Source organism: Lagopus leucura, unplaced genomic scaffold (assembly GCF_019238085.1).
Source record: "Lagopus leucura isolate 7727_CA_CO unplaced genomic scaffold, USGS_WTPT01 Super-Scaffold_1, whole genome shotgun sequence".
NCBI classification, from domain to species: Eukaryota; Metazoa; Chordata; class Aves; order Galliformes; family Phasianidae; genus Lagopus; species Lagopus leucura.
This window is the reverse complement of record NW_024962250.1, coordinates 13,806,930-13,824,384: the sequence shown is the minus strand read 5'-3', so window position 1 is coordinate 13,824,384 and position 17,455 is coordinate 13,806,930. Positions and strand designations below refer to the sequence as shown.

The following is a 17,455-nucleotide window of genomic DNA, read 5'->3' as shown; positions in this document are numbered from 1 at the left end:
CCCCCCCCAAGGCAAAATAAGCCCTCTAAAAATACCTCATTTCTTTTCCTAGGAGAATCCTTTAGAACTAGGTTAGGAACTATTAACAGAAGCAATACACAGGTGAATCGTCTAAAAGAGAGCCTTAGAACCAAAATCTATCTCCAAACATAAGTTAGTCACTTGCTTTTACACATACATATATGTACATGCATGTGTATTCATTTTTTTTTCTACTTAAATAGAAGACCACACTATATATTTCTTAGTTGGTCCTAATGCCAGAACTCTGTCATCTGGGCTCAAATGTTTCATGTATCTTTAATTTCATATTTTTTACTTCAGCTGTGTCAACTCAGCTGCTTCATGTAGATTCAATTATTTAAGCAACCACGTCACTGTACCCTTATCACTTCCCAAGAGTTGTAATAGTTCCCTTGAAATTTGTCAGAGGAAGTGAGATGGGGACAAGAAAAAGTCTGGATCAAACACCCCAGGGGAGCATACTTGAGAAACTGAGGTGCTTGGATGAGGAAATAAAGAAATTAGTGAATTGACAATAAAACAATTCTGCTGTTCTTGTGGTGGTGGTGATTCTGAAAGAAAATGTAGTGTGGGTTTGAACCTACAATCTCAATGCTTACCTCTTCTATTTTGGAAATTCCTCACGCTCAAAGCTTTGGAGGCAAGTGACGTAAAGGAACATGCTCAGCCTTCCTAGCTGGTGTATCATTTTAACTATCAGTGTTTAATAACTTGATCTTTTCTTAAACACCTCCCCCATCATAAATTGTCTTTGGCTTTGTGAGTGCTTTACTATGGAGCACATGTATTCATTTTGACTTTCCTGATACTTTGCCTATAATACTAACATATAAAATGACAAAATATATATTTATATCTATACATACACACACCCTAAATATCCCTCCTCTCGCCCTCTTGGAAACTCCTGCTGCCTCTCTTTAGATTCTTTTGGTTACATTATCCACAAGCAGAATGAAATTGAATAGGTCTCTCAAATACTGCCAGTTTCCATTTTTCAATGAGCAGTATTACAACAGGCTATTAATTTGATGCCTGTCAACCATAAAAAAAAAAAAAAAAAAAAAATTAGGGTATTGAATTAATTTTCTCAGATGCAGTGAGTACAAAGGAAAGGCTATTTGGTGTGGTTGTGAGAGCTGGGATAATCATGTTAGGTAGATAAATTAGGGGGGGAATATCTGTTTTCTCTGAAGATGATTATCAATACTTGCCCATTACCAACACATCTTTACTAACAAAGTTAACACATACAGAGGTACATAGCTTGCTTAGTGTCTCAGAGTCACAAGACTATTATAATTAACACTCAAGTCACGCTGATTTGGAGCATAATTACCTCCTTAGGAGAGAGTTTCTGCTGAAGAATGTGAAGTGTAGCCTTCTAGTTTTGCTTGGTTAAGCTTTTCCTCTACCAGACTTCCAGAAGACTGCTTGTGTAGCACCATTAAAGCATTTAAACTAGGGAAGTGCCTGCTTTTAAAGGGGAGAAGGCAAGAATTTTATTTCTTGCCCGCTTCTTTTGTTGGCATTTTTATTTTGTGGGAGGGGGAGGGGGAGGAGGGAAGACAAACATGCTCTCAGTTCCTTTTCCCCATACTAACAGAGTAGCTTTTTCTCTGTGGCAAGCACACCTTCCAGACAGGGAGTTGCTTTCGGACTTGAGTAGTTTACTCCCTTCCTGTTTGAGACCAATTCCATCTCATTTGCGATGCTGTTAGTCCAGGAAGTGGCTATCCTGAGGTCACTCCTGAGCCCACCCTTTCCAAATGGCACTGCAGCCCTTTCTTCTGAAACACCACCCCCAAGGTTGGGCCCTCACTGTGGTGAACAAGCAATGTAAATCTGTCAGGATTACCCACAACTGGTGCGTGTTGAAATTCTCCAAAATAATTTGAAAGCTGTGGTTTGAAAAACGATGCTGGCTATTTATTAAAACAGCAAGCATGATCAGACCAAGCCAACTTGCTGGCTTAACAGATGGAAGCTTGTTAAAAATCTTTATTTCAATATGTTAAGAAACCAGTATTGCTGCAAATTGTGAAGTATGACTTGTGTTTCAAGCCCCAGTGGAACGGATGTCTCGTGCTTTGAAACTCTGCTCTATGTTCAAGACCCAGTGTTTGCCACTTCATAATGTTTTGATTTGTTTTGTTGTTGTTTTTCTGGATTTTTTTTTTTTAGAAGTCAACTATTCCAGTATTTTTAATAGCTATCCCACATTTCCTGTCTTTTCTTTCAACTACAGTAGGTACTCTGACAGTGTCAGTTGAGGAGAGTATGATGATTACTTCATGAAGTTCTGGTCTACAATCTTTACTACCCCGATAACACTGTTTTGGTTTTTTTACACCTGAAGTATGGAGAGATTTAAGTTTTATTCCAAAGCTCCCACTGCATGTTACAAGGACAGAAATCTTCTTGTCCTACCAGAGACAAAATTTCTTTTCCTCTCCTCAGAAGGAAGATTAAAAAATAATAATAAAAAAAAAAAAGTCAAGAGAATTCACTTAGCCATGGCAAATCCATAGAATAAAGTAACTGGTAGTGAGGAAAAATGACATAATGACATTCCTAAGCTGAAAAAGGGACCTTTTGCAAGTCTTTATGCTTGCCCGATCTTATTCACTTATTTTGGTACGTGCACATTCTTAGAAATCTTTGCAGGCAGCTGGTGCTCCTGAGGCTGTGGCACTCAATAGCAGGATTCTGACCCTACAGATTCCTCAGGTAACTCGCACACCTGGCCACACACTTATTCATCCATTCAAATATTCACTGTATGTTAATTTCATTGGTATGCATGGGAACTATCCTAGGACTTTTCTGTTATTCCTTCTTAGAAGGTGGTCAGGCTAGGTGCCAAACAGGAACATGTGAATACATCATATACGAGCATAAAAGATTAAGGTAAGTTTGTGTGCAAGCATGAGGAGATCAATTTTCCATCAGAAAACCTAAAAATGGAAACATTTTGCACTTGGTTTTTCACTCCTGTAATTCCAGTTTCCAGCTAAGACGAATAAAAATACCTTTCAGTGAAGGCAGTGAAACCACAAAGAAAGACTGCAATACGCACAGCTCTTCTCAGAGAAGCCCTACCACTTAACTTCTAAGAAATAATGTCAGTGTAAATCATGATGTGATGAATGCTTCACTGAAATGATTCATGCCATATGGTCTGAAGAGCAAAATGGGCACAGTTTATTTTTAAAGAATGAGAAATATGAACTTGGAATATTCATTGCTTTGTCCTGCCAGGCTGAACATTTGCTGCAGCAGAGGCCAGACTTAGTGCAGGTCTGTCTTCTTTTGCTCACTTAATAGCATATGTTGCAGCAGTTCAGGGCTTCAGTCTTGCTCATAATGGAATAATGCCTACAAAATTACAAGCAGTACTCAGCCCCGTCTTCAGCAGAGATATGTTCACTGGGCACCCAGAGATTGCATTGCCTCTCACTTTCTCTTAGAAGATGCTACGCATGACAAGCAAGTAGTCTTCACAAGGCAATTACTACCTTGATAGTGAGAAGCCAGTTAAATTCAGCCCTGACAAGAGGCAAAAGATGCTGTCAGTTCTGTGAGTCACTTGCCTTCCCGTTTTCTCAGGTTACTTATGCTCAACACCTTTCTTGGCATGTTGTTGTATACATTCAACATGAGATTCCACTTAAGCAAGAAGAAATGTAACAATAAAAAACTGGTTCTTTCAACATTCGTAACTCTTCTTTTGCAGTGCACCACAGAAAAAAAAAAATGGGAGCAGACAAATGTGAATGCTGGGTCTGTAAGGTATGGGGTTTTGTTGTCAACAATACTGAAGGATATAGGAACATCTCACTAAAATCCTTAGGTTGCACAACAACTCCTTTTAAAGCAAATGACAAAGATCTTATTAACTTTAACTACAAGCAACAAACATTATAATACTGCAGAGCTAGACTGTGCATTATTGATTTTTATCCCTCCTTGTGGATAGTGAAGTGCCATCGCCTCCATAGACAGGTACTGGAAAAAGAGGCATGTTCAGTTATGTTGCAGGCAGTCTGCAGTGTGCTGATGGCTGCCTGCTTCTGAGCTCTCCCTCAGCAGATGTGCAGTTGTGTGCCCCAGGAAAGTACTTTGAGAGCAATCCGCTTTCCAGAAATTGACTTTCATTCTTCAGAATTTTTCATTATAGATAGTTTTGAGCAGGAGTTCATTTTGGACTGGGAACTTTCAAGTCACCACTTCAGGTGCCTTGGTTTAGTCTGGGAGAATGGTTTCTAAATCAAATGTTTGTAATGTGTGTGCATGTAATGTGAGTGCAGTTTCAGCTGAAGCAGGGCAGCTCTTGCAGTGGCAGGTGAGATTCTTGTACCCAGTACAAACCCATTCAGACTCTATGTAGTCACTAGATGTATCATTCACATCTACATTGCTTCCAAGATTGATTGCTGTAATTTATATACAGGCCAATTTCACCTTTGCAGCCTGATTCTACAGTGATCTAATGAATGTGATACTGGCCTGGGTGGGGACTTGCAAATAATCCTTAAAAATGAGAAAGAGTTTATTGAATGATCAAAAGTATTTTAATATTGGGCTTGAAAGTAGCCAACTGCTGTTGTTTAGATGTCACTGAGTCTGTAGAACAGTATCTATCTCTTGTCTAATAGGCTTGTGCTATTTTACAGGTGGAAGTTGGGCGATTTAAACTGATGCATAAAAAAGTAAAGATATTGCTTCATTTTAACATAATCCTGTTATTAATCTGTTTTATGCTCCATTCATGTAAGTTTCTCACATTGACTTAGGCATGTGCAAAATACTGTTTTCATTTCTAAACTGTGCATATACAGCACAATGCTGTATGCAGGTAAGTTCTTGCGAGAAGGGATAGTTTACTATGTGGTATATTCTATTTCTTCTTTGCTCCTCTGAGTCCCTCTAGTGGTCAATAATTGCTTGCTGCATGTTTCTCAGCGCTTCGAATTTTTGTACCTTCTCTGTACTAAAATAGAAGCATCTCCCTCTCGTTCAAATTCAAGATATCTGGTTCTTATTCTTGGGCCACAATTTAGAAGGACAAAACAAGGGAATCTTCCCAAACATGCAGCTGCTTTATCTGTGACCAGTGTCACTATGCTTACTAGAAATATATTTCTAATTTAAATAACATTATAGACACCTTGTAATTGTAGAGATTTAATACAAACTGGCAGGAGACCCAAGTTCCTGCCTTCACTAGGCTTTCCGCTCAAGATGCTTTCCAGTATACTTAAGAGAGGTGTAGACAGTTGCTGCTGCACACCCTAAGATGCCATTTCCTACCTGTTTGGGTGGATTCGGGTCAGCCCTGATACAGACATCCCCATTTTCTAACCCAAGCTGTGTGCTTCTGCCCACTCACATGCTAGCACTAGAATGTGCTTGGCTGCTAGTGATGGCAAGCTGCCAGACTAGTGAGAAAGAAATCCTGTCAAAAACCTTGTTCTGGTTTCAAATATGTAGGGTTCTGAGGACAGGACTGACAACAAGAAGCCACATCTGCCTTTCCCATGAGGGTGATGGCCATATGCTGGGGCCTTCTACGTTGGTGGTGGTTGCATATTTCACAGAACATGTGGCAAGGGCAAAACCCAATCCTTTAGAAGTAAACAGTTATGAAGCATTTTTAGCCAGCTATATCACCATTTCATGTATTTCTTCCCAATGGATAGGAAACGGATAAATGGACTTAGAGAAAATTGTGAATTGAATTAATGGCGAAGTTGTAAGCAGATGTTAGGCAATACGCCTATAAGGTTACAACCAAAAATCTTTCACTTGCAGGTTTCAAGATGTTGTTTACGAAATTTGGACTTGTTCTTCCTCATGCATGTAATATTGACATAATGCAGGAAAGTTAGAAAGCAAAATACACTTCTGACAACAAATTTTAGAGACCCATGGAAGAATGCTGCCACCTACTTGCACCACATAGTATTTCTTCAATTATCAAACTGCCTTTGATATTTTCGATAGATTGTTAGTTTCAGTTGCTCTCTGTTTTTCTTAATATACTCTGCTGTGTGCATGGCATGAAGGTTACAGAAAAGAATGAGAAAGAAAACTATTTCTACATATTTTTCTTTCCTACTCTCTTTACTAGGTGTTTATTTAGACCCCAAATAAGAGCAGATGATTCTGAGAGAGTGTGGCAAAAGCCTGGAGTTTCAAGTATAAAATGAAGAGGCAAGAAAGCATGATAATGTTATTGCTGCTTCAGCAGATAGGAGAGGGCATAACTAGGCCTTCAACACTTCAGCGGAAATGTTTTCTTAATGAAACACTGCTTTCAACATGGGACACCGATGCACTGATTGCACCACTCCTGAGTGAACTTCACAGTACTTTTTCTCGTTGCTGCAGGAATACCCTTGTTCTATTTCAAACAGCACATGCAAATGGAACCCTTGGGAGAAATAAAGATAAAAATTATTTTAGGATTGAGTCCATTTCTCAAGGAGGAGACAAAAGGGCAAGGAAATTCCCCCCTGAACCGCTCTTCTCGTAAAGCAGGCAATGCCACAAAATTCTGTGGCTTCCGTCATTCTTGACGCTCTCCTGAAATCTTGCATATGCTATTAATATTAATGCTACTCAGTGCAAGCTCCTCGCTGCCAGACAGTGTGGGGAAACTGAACTCCCCCAATGTGTAACAAATTGCTTGTTGTTTAAGCAGGAATAAGAGTCTCCTTTCCAGACTCCCTGCTCTCAGATACACGTTCCGGGGTTCAATTGGGAACCCAGATGAAGCAGCGTGTCGGGGCTGCCCAACCTGCCGTATCTGGCGGAGGTTGCACCGTGGCCTGGCGGCTCCGCGGAACGCAGCGGCGGGCACAGGTTGCGGCGGGGCCGATTTGAAGCGGGCACAGCGCGGCGGCAGCCGCTGTGGCGGCATGAGGGAGCTGGAGCCTGGCCTGAAGATGGAGTGCGACATCTTGGACGCGCTGGAGGCCCTGGGGTAGGTAACGGGGGAGAGGCTGCGGCCCTCCTTTCGCGGCGAGGCCTTGGGGGTGACGGGAGGCTCCTGGAGGAAGCGGCGGCCCGGCCGGCCCTGCTCCACTCCGGCGGCGGTGCGGAGGGGCCGAGAGGCGCCGCTGCTGTGCTTGGAGCGAGGGGGCTGCGCGCGGCTGGGGACGGAGCGGAGCGCTGGCCGAGCGGGGCATCCTGCCTCGCCTGGGAGCCCGTGCAGGGGCTGCCCTGCCTGTAACGCTGAGGCCGTGTGCTGGTGGGCGCCTCCGCTGTGACGGAGCGCTCAGCGTATTTAAACGTACGCACGTTTTCTGTTAAACCTTGTTCGTATTATCAAGCCTTATCTCCCTGTACAGGTACGCGGGTCCCCTCTTGGAGGAGGAAGCCCTGAACAAAGCAGCACAAAGTGGATTGTCTTCACCGGAGTTTTTTGACCTCTGTGTTTGGTTAGGTTCCCAAATAAAGTCACTTGGTGACATGGAAGAAAGCATCACGTCAGCAGATGGTAAATTAGTGTTAATTTATTGAAGCTATGTAGTACTTGTTTGGGGGATTCACACTTGACATTTAAGCTAGTAATAAAATTAATATTGAAATTTAGAAGGCAGCTACGAGGTAGCCAAAGACAGCCTGATGTATGTAGCTGCTAGATTAAGGTCTAACCTGGTGAAAATTCTTTCAAAAGGAAGAAAGGGGAGGGGGGGGGAAGATAACCTGCCATTGTCAATACATCTGGGCACATAGGTGTCATTAGGTTAGTTTAACTCCTGGAACTTGGTCGTCACAAAATGAATGACAGTTGCCCACTGCTTTGTGGCATATGCTGTTTGCTTGACAGCAGTATTCCTGTGATCTGAAGGAGTAAGTGCTCCTGCCTCTCTGCTAGATGCGAGCTGCTGATTCACTCTGAATACTTGCATTATGGTTTCAGACTGCTATAGCATCAGTTTCTTGTTTAAAGCATGAATGCAATATTGCCTTTGATATTGAAAGTGTTGTCTGTCTCTTTAAGAAGAAAGAAAATGTTACTGGAGTGGCAGGTGGTGTTTGTCAGTGGTGTTGAAAACTGCAATCTAAATGTATAAATCATAAAATCTTAGTTGGAGGTTTCTATTAAAAAAAAAAAATGAAAATTAAATTAAAAGAAAAACAATTAATGGTCTTTACTTATTTCTACAGGTGATAAAGATATAGAGAGTTTCCAGCTTGAGATTAGTGGCTTCCTGAGAGAAATGGCTTGCCCATATTCATCACTTGTATCTGGAGACATAAAGGACAGATTGAAAGAGAAAGAAGATTGCCTTAAACTCCTCTGTAAGTTGAAAACATTTTTCCCCCTTATAATATTTTATATGACTGCTCTGTAATTATGATACAATTTAAATATTTCTTTATGTGTTTTTAAGTGTATCTCTACAATCACTACAACTTACCTGTGCATGCATCAGATAACTTGTGAAAGAATGAAAATGGCAAGAGTAATATTTCTTTGTGATGTATTATTCAACCTACTGAGGCCTCCTGGTAATTTCTTGATCCAGTTCCAGCTTAGCCAAAACTAAGGCCTTGCTTCTCTCGATTCTGAGAAGTCTTGGGGCAGCTTGAAAAAAAATGCAGCATGATTGGGAGATTGAAAGTAAGATTGAGGAGAGCAACATCTAGGTTTAAGCTAGACCTGGGCTAAGCAGCACCAGCTGAGATTGAGTACAGAAAAATTATATTGGGAAACTGATGGTGGCAAACACTTGAGATTTGACGGAAGAAGAATGGAATAACAGCAGGGAGCAGTGTGGTAGTATGAAATTAGCCAAGGAACTTGGCCTGGGGAAGGGTATTAGCAGTCAAGTATGTGTAGTTAAGATGTGCAGACAGAAGACAGAAAGCTAGATGAAAGTTCAGGTAACAAATGGGAAACTGACGCTGACCTGTCAGGAGAGGACTGAGAAAGGGTCTTTTATCACCATCTCGTTTTACAAGAACATGGATACAAAATTTGTCATGCCTCTAAATTTGCCATTGTGATGCTTTTCTCTATAGTATTTCTAAGTACAGAACTTCAAGCTTTAAAGATACTGCACAGCAAGAAAAGTAAAAGCTCTCATTTGGAAAAGCACAACGAAATCAATCAAGAAGTACAAGCTATCTGTGATGCACTGGGCTTACCAAACTCCTCCTCATCCGATATTCCTCCTTTGTTAAACAATGTGGAACAAAAGGTACAGGTTTTCTCTCTGTTGTTAACTTTCATGCCTGTAAGCATCCATCTTAGTTAAGGGCCTAACAGGATGATTCATTTTATACTGCTTAGTGTTTAACTGTTTCAGTTGTGAAGTGAAATATTTCAGTGGCTTCCTGAGGGTGAGGTATGTAGTGAGCCATGCTTTGCCATGCAAACTTAGGGCATGAGTTGAAGTAACACTTCTGTGTTTTGTGTTACTATTTAAATGCAGAAGACTTAGTCTGATAACAGTTTATATACCTGTATTCTGAGAAGTAGTTAAATTTAATAAAGTTTTCCAAAATTTACATTTTTGCTCATTAACTTATGAGTATCTTAACTGCAAGTATTGATTTGTTAGTGCCGTTTCCTTAGCTGTAAATAGGGTGAAAATGCCCAAATTACCAGATCAGTCAATATGTAAACTTAAACCTTGCAGTGTAGGTATTTCAGTTATATCCCACTAAATTCTAACTCATTTAATGATGATGATGTGATATTTGTCTTTCTCATTGCAGAATTTATTTCCTCTGTCAGGTAGTTAGAAGTTTTACTGTTCGTTCCTTCCTGATGCCTGGGGAGAACTAGTCCCTTCTTGAGAACTGTGAGAGATGAATGCTGCCTGTGTTTACTCATTTTTATATAATAATGTTCAAGAGGTGTCTGGATGAGGTGCTACAAGATGTGGTTTGGTAGCTTAGAGGGTAGTAATGGTGATAGGAGGACAGTTGGACTAGATGATCTTGTAGGTCCTTTCCAACCTTGTGATTCTGTGTGATTATTTTCTTCCTTCCTCCTTGCTCAATGAGCTGGTGAATGACTGGAAGTTTTGTGGAGAGGGCCTGATATTCTTACGTGTGCGGCAGTGCAGAACCTTTAATAGATTCATGTACAAGAACAAGCACCCAGGTGGTGAAAACATCTGCATTCCCATAATGCCACTGTGCTTGATCTGTTTAGCTCAAATGGAATGTTTAAATCTAGTCTTGCTAATAAACATTTTTGTGAGGATGGGGGAGAAACAATTCTGGTGCTATTTTCTGAGGATTAAAACAACAGAGTTCCAGCTGATCAACTAACACTTGCCTAGGACTGTTGATTTTTCCTCCAGATGGATGTAAGCCCTGTTTATATTCAGAGGGCTTTGTAGGCTCCAGCTATGGCCAGTGGCCTTCCTTGATGGCTGCTTTGTATCTCTTCTTTGATACAGGTGTAGTTCCATGCCAAGGTAAAGGAATAGGACTCTAGTTCTGCAGCAGCAGGCCTTCTGGGTTAGCTTGTCACCTACACACCTATGAGCCCAGAAGGTTTTCTTGAGTTATAGGGTTTCTTGTCTGCCATGTTGTGTGAAGTCCAGGAGTTCCTATAAGTTAGGATCACATGCTTGAGTTGGTGCACAGGACGTTACAGTTACAGTTTCATTAGTGCTAAAGTGAGTCTTAAAAGTGTGTTCTCTCTCTGTTTCTACCTTCCCAAACTGCCTTGAGCTGTTTTTTGGTGTTTTCCAGATCCATCAGCTCTGCTGTACTTATACAACTTGCACTCACTTCGCAGTGTAGAAATGTGACAAAACTAGTTCATTCATTTTCTTTTACTACAAATTAATAGTGTAATTTGTGCTCTGAACTTTCTGGCCCTTACAAGAGAAGAATTTTTTTCCTACTGTTCAGGAGATGCCGTAGAATTTCTACTGTATGTTTCATTGTCCTTCATCCTTTAGTTTCATGTGGAACAGGTTCAGAGTTCATTTTGGTAGTAGTATCACAGAATCACAGACACAACCTGGTTCAATTACTTTTCCAGGAGGATATTTAACCACAATTTGACGCCCATCAAGGTACTTAAATGTGAACTGGAATCCACACAGAGCTTCAACAAGTCCTATCTTGTGCGTCATATGCAAATCATTCCCATCCCTTTGGAACACCTCATTCTCCTTTTCTTGGAGTAACAGGACAATATCACCTGGTTCCACACCTGGAGCCTGATCTGCTTCTCCACTGAATGTAATTCTTTGCCCATGTTTCATGCCTTTGTCTACATGGACTTCAAGTATTTTTACCTCTTTGATCACCTTTTTCCCTTCACATTTTTTACAGCGGTCTTTTTCATTAATTACTTCACCTTCTCCATTGCAGTCAGAGCACACAGATGGGTATGTGCACTTACAAGATGTGGCTGCGTTAGAATGGTGATGTCAATAATTGAATTTCTTTGCTTCATGAATTTTTCTTCAGTGCCATTTGTTACTTTTTTAGATCCTTACAAAAATTCACTAGAAATGTCAATGTATTTTTCCAAACATTTTATTGCTTCTAATTTAATTGGATCCTGTGTAAAATTGCACTGCTAATGCTTACTTAATGCTTAAATATTACTAGATAATTTGTAACAGAAACTTACAAACAAATCTACTATTTTTTATTGAATTGGAAAAAGTAAGCAGAGTTTGAAAGCAGCATTTCAACTTGTGTGCTATTGCCTCTGTCTAGCATCTTCAGCACTGTCAGCAGCTGTGGGAATAGTTCTGAGAATAGTTCAGCTATATCACAGATATAACAGATATAGCTGGACAGATCACACGTTGTATTTTGGTATGGCATATTAGAATGTTGCTTAACTTGAACAGAATTCAATTGAAATATGAAGACACTATCTTTGAAAATAATATTTGGGAATATATGCAAGAGGACAGTTGTATTCCTGTCTTCCTGCAAGCAAGATATTTACCAAAAGTCTTCTATTTATGGCTGTGTTGGTCGAGGCTGGACAATGTATTCTGTAACTGTAAGGCAGCAAAGCTTGTACTTGGAGGGTGAGCACTCAGTGTACTGCTGATGCAAGTGAGGGAATAAAGTATTAATGGAGTTTCAGGAGCGTTGCAGCATGTCACAAGCTGTAAAGTTTGTGTGTGAACCCAGTTCCTCCTTAAATGTTGCTTGATGAACATACTGGTCACTGGATGAAATTACAGATGTGTTCTCTTTACTTTGGTTAACAAAGGTTGCAGAAAGAGTCATGTAATAAAAGTATTCAGGAACTCTTATTTTCTTTTAAATAGATAATAAGACAGAAGATGCATCTCTATGAGTCTGATAAAACTCTTGTGCTGTATTTGATCTTATGATTGGAATGGGTTGTGTGAAGTAAGTGTAAATATAATTTGTGTTATGTGTTTTGTTTCAGATAAAGGACATTCTCTCAAAAGTTCAAAAAAACCACGTGGGGAAATCACTGCTAACAAAACCTCTGAATTCCGATCAAGTGGTAAGAATAAAAACAACTCAATTTTTTTCTGTATTTCACAGGATGGTCGAAATTTATGTTTATGGCTTTATCTGACTGTCCATTTTACAGTCACTGTTCTAACTATTGGTAATTAACATTCAATTACTAAGCGTTAATAACGCTAACATTGATTCTGGAAGTATCTAATTGTTAATGTTTTTTTGTGTTGATACATGTATTTACTTTTAAAATACTTTTAATTACAGACTGCTGCTGCACTGCACAGATGCACCCCTAATTTTATGTAGTTTATAGAAGTTACCTGGGAATGGCCATCTTATTTGCTGAACGGGGTTGCATTTCATTTGACTTACATACCTGTATAGAATTGAACATTTGGATTTTTGTACTGTGACACTGCAGGAAAGATTGGAAAAAATCAATGATGCTCTTCGCAGTGAATACGAATGTCGCCGTCGTATGTTAATGAAGAGGCTAGATGTGACAGTGCAGTCTTTTGGCTGGTCTGATAGAGCAAAGGTAAGCTTGCTGCATTCTTTGCTTCCTGTAGGTGGGAGTCTGGTACAATTTTGTAGGTCTTGTTAGCAAATACACGTACTGTGTAAATACAATTCCATTGTTGCTGTCTTCTTTTCAAGCAGTTTCTCATCCTGGGTTATAATATCTGAATCTTAGATGCTGTGGAAGGGCAAGAATTTGACTGAGCAGCACAGGCTGTCTTTTGTGAGTGAGTGTCTATAGCTCCAAAAATAGGAATTCTAGCATCCTCTGTTGGGGGTTTTTCACTGTAAGTCCACACCTCCCTTTTTCTTCCTATATTCATCTGCCCCCAGTGAAATAAAGTAAGAGGAATCCTCAACATTTCTCTTAGAAATGCAAGAGAAAGCCAAACACTGGGCCTTAACATAGATAACTCACAAGGTCAGTGAGATTATTACAGTGACTGTAATCTATCTGGGATGCAAAACAACTGAATAAGCAAATGGTCAGCTGAAGAGCTTGTATGAGAAAAGCACGCAATTACTTCTGCTCTTTCAGATGGCTGAAACTTCCAAACCACTGCTGTGGATTTTGTCTGCTGGTATTGTTTTGTTATCACAGAATCACCAAGGTTGGAAAAGACCTCTAAGACCATCCAGTCCAACTGTCCACCTACCACCAGTATTTCCCTACTAAACCACATCCCTCAGTACAGCATCTAAACATTTCTTGAACACTTCCGGGGATGGTAGCTTCCCTTGGTATCCCATTCCAGCACCTGACCTCTCTGTTTGAGAAGAAATTTTTCTTAATATCTAATGGCAGTAATTTCATTTTTATGATTTCCTAGCACTCTGTATATTAAAAAAAAATAGTAATGATTTAACCCAGTCTGATATTTCTGACCTAGAAATACACACTATTTCAACCCAGTAACATCAGAAGAGAAGATGCTAAAAGTTTGTAACATGATGAATATACATGCAGGAAAAGAAGGGAGATATTTTTCCTCATGAGCTGCAGGATAAACTTTTCTTTCAAGAGAAGATGCAAGATTTGTGTAGAAAGTTAGGTCTGAAAGCCGTGTCAAAATTTGGCATAGACGCATGCAGACACAATCTTTTTTATGAAGCTCATTGTGTACCACTGAAAGTCATGAGTCAAAGACTGCTGTTTCTGAACGGCTCACTTCAGTGTCTGCTGGGGTTATGAATTCTTTTATGCAGGAAAAGAAGAAAGAGGGCGTTTACCTTGAAGTTGTCAGATTTCATGCTGTGTGCAACTTCTCGTTGCTGTGGCAATACAGCTATAAATTTTCAAATGTAGAGTGTACTTCTAGGATGTAGCTGATGTTGGCTGATACTAACTTAGACTAAAATTTTAAATCATCTGATGTTATTTCAAATGACATTTGAAACGACGAATACTTTCACAGAAGAATAACAATTTAATGAGATTTTTGGTGATTCTAAAATAGTAAGATTCGCTTTCTTGTTGCAAAAGAAAAAAACTGTTGATACGAAGTAGTGTGCAGTTACAAAAATGATTCTATTATATATTGATTAAAAACTGCATATGATTTTTTAATCCTTTTCTCCTCACTTTTCTTGTGAAATACTCATTTAGAACTTCTCCAGAGAAGCTTTTGTGATTCAAAATGTTTTGATATTCATGGTTTTTTTTAAAGCCAATAAGCAAGTTATTTTCCTTTTTTACTTCACTTCCTAGCTTGCTTTCCTCTCTTACAGTGAGGAGTCTAAATTTTAGTCTTACATATATTGGAAAGCATCAAAGAATGTTTGCTGCCAATGGATAGGAGAGTTTCTGTTGTAGCCATCTGAATTTCACCAGCATATTTTGTACATCACCATATGGAGAGAATTGGTGACAACTGGCACTGTATTTTGTAAGCTAACCTAGTTTTTCAGACATCACAGCCGCTGCAACTTACTGAGACCTGTTCAGTAAGTGTGTTTTACAGCCTGCATACAGTAAGTGTGTTTATATGTATGTCTCACACGTAAGTTATGTTTGATTTTTATCATTTAGGTAAAAACAGATGACATAGCACGAATCTATCAGCCCAAGCGCTATGCGTTATCTCCAAAGTCAACAGTAACGTTAGCTCACCTTCTTGCTGCTCGAGAGGATTTATCAAAGATCATAAGAACAAGTAGTGGATCAACACGAGAGAATACAGTCTGCGCAATCAACAAGGTAACTTTTCTTTCTGGGATATGATAAGAGGATTTTACAGACCTATCAAAAATTTGGGATTACGCTGTGTTTAAGATTTTTATTCCTCTTTGAAAGATGGGTATGCTCGGTACTTTAGAAAAGGAAAGTTTGCAGCATTCCAGTAAACGATGCAACAACTTTTTTTTTTTTTTTTTTTGTATTATTACCTTATAACACAGTCAATCATAGAAAACAGTCATCTAGATGAGTGGGTACAATGGAGGAGGTAGGCAGACTTCAGAATTACTTTTCCCTTCCTACAGAGTTGTGCTTTTCAAACAGTATTCTCAGGACACAGGACTACTCTAGTCAGTTCTCAGGGTCGATAAAAGCTTGATTGGTCTGTTTGAGAGCAAGATAAAGATAAGAATCACCCTTTTGTTTTGGGATCCTTATTATCATAGGAAGGAGACTTCATTCATTCAACATAAAACAGTAGTAATAGTAGTTCTTTCTTTTGCTTAATCAACACAGAAACAGGATGTGTTAACTGGACAACTGTTAACATTCCTTAGAGCTACTAGAGATCAAGTAGAGCATACTTGCTAAAATAGGGCAAAGGAGGAAGTTGTGCTTCAGGGCTGCCTCACAAGCTGGCTTATTATACTTCATGTTAGGATTAGTAGATAAATAGAGTACTTAACACATTTGGATTCATTATTAATTGGCTTTGTTTTTTATTTGTTTTACTTTGGGGTTATAAACCCCCAGTATAGGGGTATGTATTGACAAAAGCGTTCATGCGTCTGTGTGTGTGTGTGTGTGTGTGTGTGTGTGTAGATAACTACTTGAATTCAGTGGAATTGCATACCTCAAGTTAGGGATATGTGTTATTCTTTCTGGTATAATGCCTGACTACATGTTGTCAGGTTTATATTGTTCAGTTCATTACAGCTTATTATGCCAAGCATAGTAATGCAGAACTAAAATGCATGACTTTATTTCTATTTGTTAACAAACATCTTTATTGGTATATTATAAATCACAGAAGTTTTTATAGAAGGGACATTTTTTCTGCAAAGTAACATTTTATTTGGCAATCTGTAATTAAAAAAAAAGGAAAAAATTGCACTGCCTTCTTGTGTATTTAAAAAAAAAAACTCAAAACCTCAAAGCTTGCAAGTAATTTCATTAGGTTCATAATTCAAATGGCAAGTTATTATTAATCCTGTTTTACAGACTTCTTAAAGTTTTGTTGCCCCACTTAGCTATTTTTTAATATGCTCTTATCCTGAAGATTCTGAAGTTTTCTAATTATTGTATGACCTCTGTTTTTTTTGTGTGTTTGTTGGGTTGGTCGTTTGTTTGTTTTGTAAGAGGTCTTTGATTGGAGTGCCTGGGACTGACTCAAGTGTCAGTTAACATTCATCATACAAAAAGTTTAGGAAATCTGGGAATTACAACAAAAAGACATACCTGAATACCTCTTCATTCTTCAACTTGAAATTTTGTGAAGCTTAGTCGAGTACAATCTTCTGTTTTGTACACTGGATAATATCCACAAAGATCATTTTTTCTTTTCTTCAAAGTGTTATGGCAGCATGTTGTGCCTTTTTTCTGTTCTGCCTTTTTCCTCACTACTTCCTATTGTAAGGTAAACTAGTGTCACTTTTAAGAGCTGCATGCCAGTCTGCCAATTTTTGGTTTTACTGGCTGATTAGGTTAGAACCTGTTTTTGAAATTAGAGTAGAAGAGCAAACAGCACGGTGATCTTCATGTGTATGTATATATTTGAGTTATATGCTACTTTGTTGTAATACTTGGCATGCAGTTTTCTTTGTAACTATTTCAGAACACTGTTATTAGCTAGCTAGCTGTAACTGCTTAAATTTTACAGATGGGAAATGGGATCACTTTTGTAGTTCTTGCCACGTTGCTGGCAAGTTAGAAGGAAAGAAAATAGGAATTCAGCAATTAGGCTCCACTCTGATAGGAAACTTATTTCCTCTGAAGAGCAGGCAGCATGTCTTTGTCCAAAAAGAATTACCCTCTGTCCCTTCAAGTTGTTACATCCCTCTGTTTTTCAATATAGGTTCTGATGGGGAGAGTACCTGACCGTGGAGGCAGACCAACAGAGATTGAACCACCTCCTCCTGAAATGCCTCCGTGGCAAAAAAGACAGGAAGGTGGTGGAAGAGGTGGCTGGGGAGGTGGAGGTGGGGGTGGGAGGGGTGGCTGGGGTGGGGGAGGGGGTAGAGGAGGAGGTGGGGGTGGCTTTGGAGGTGGGGGTGGCTTTGGAGGTGGGGG

General features: G+C 39.4%; 1 protein-coding gene across 1 annotated transcript in view; it reads left to right on the top strand.

The window, feature by feature from the left end:
- The first annotated feature begins 6,890 nt into the window (after nt 1-6,890).
- Nucleotides 6,891-17,455, top strand: part of FAM98B (family with sequence similarity 98 member B) — a 13,733-nt gene continuing 3,168 nt past the window's right edge. The window contains exons 1-8 of the mRNA XM_042870028.1: nt 6,891-7,012; nt 7,380-7,528; nt 8,203-8,337; nt 9,061-9,239; nt 12,428-12,508; nt 12,893-13,009; nt 15,020-15,187; nt 17,241-17,455. The exon at nt 17,241-17,455 is cut by the window's right edge and continues 3,168 nt beyond it. Coding sequence (XP_042725962.1) covers nt 6,948-7,012; nt 7,380-7,528; nt 8,203-8,337; nt 9,061-9,239; nt 12,428-12,508; nt 12,893-13,009; nt 15,020-15,187; nt 17,241-17,455 — 1,109 coding nt within the window. The 5' untranslated portion in view covers nt 6,891-6,947. The remainder of the gene's footprint in view (nt 7,013-7,379; nt 7,529-8,202; nt 8,338-9,060; nt 9,240-12,427; nt 12,509-12,892; nt 13,010-15,019; nt 15,188-17,240) is intronic.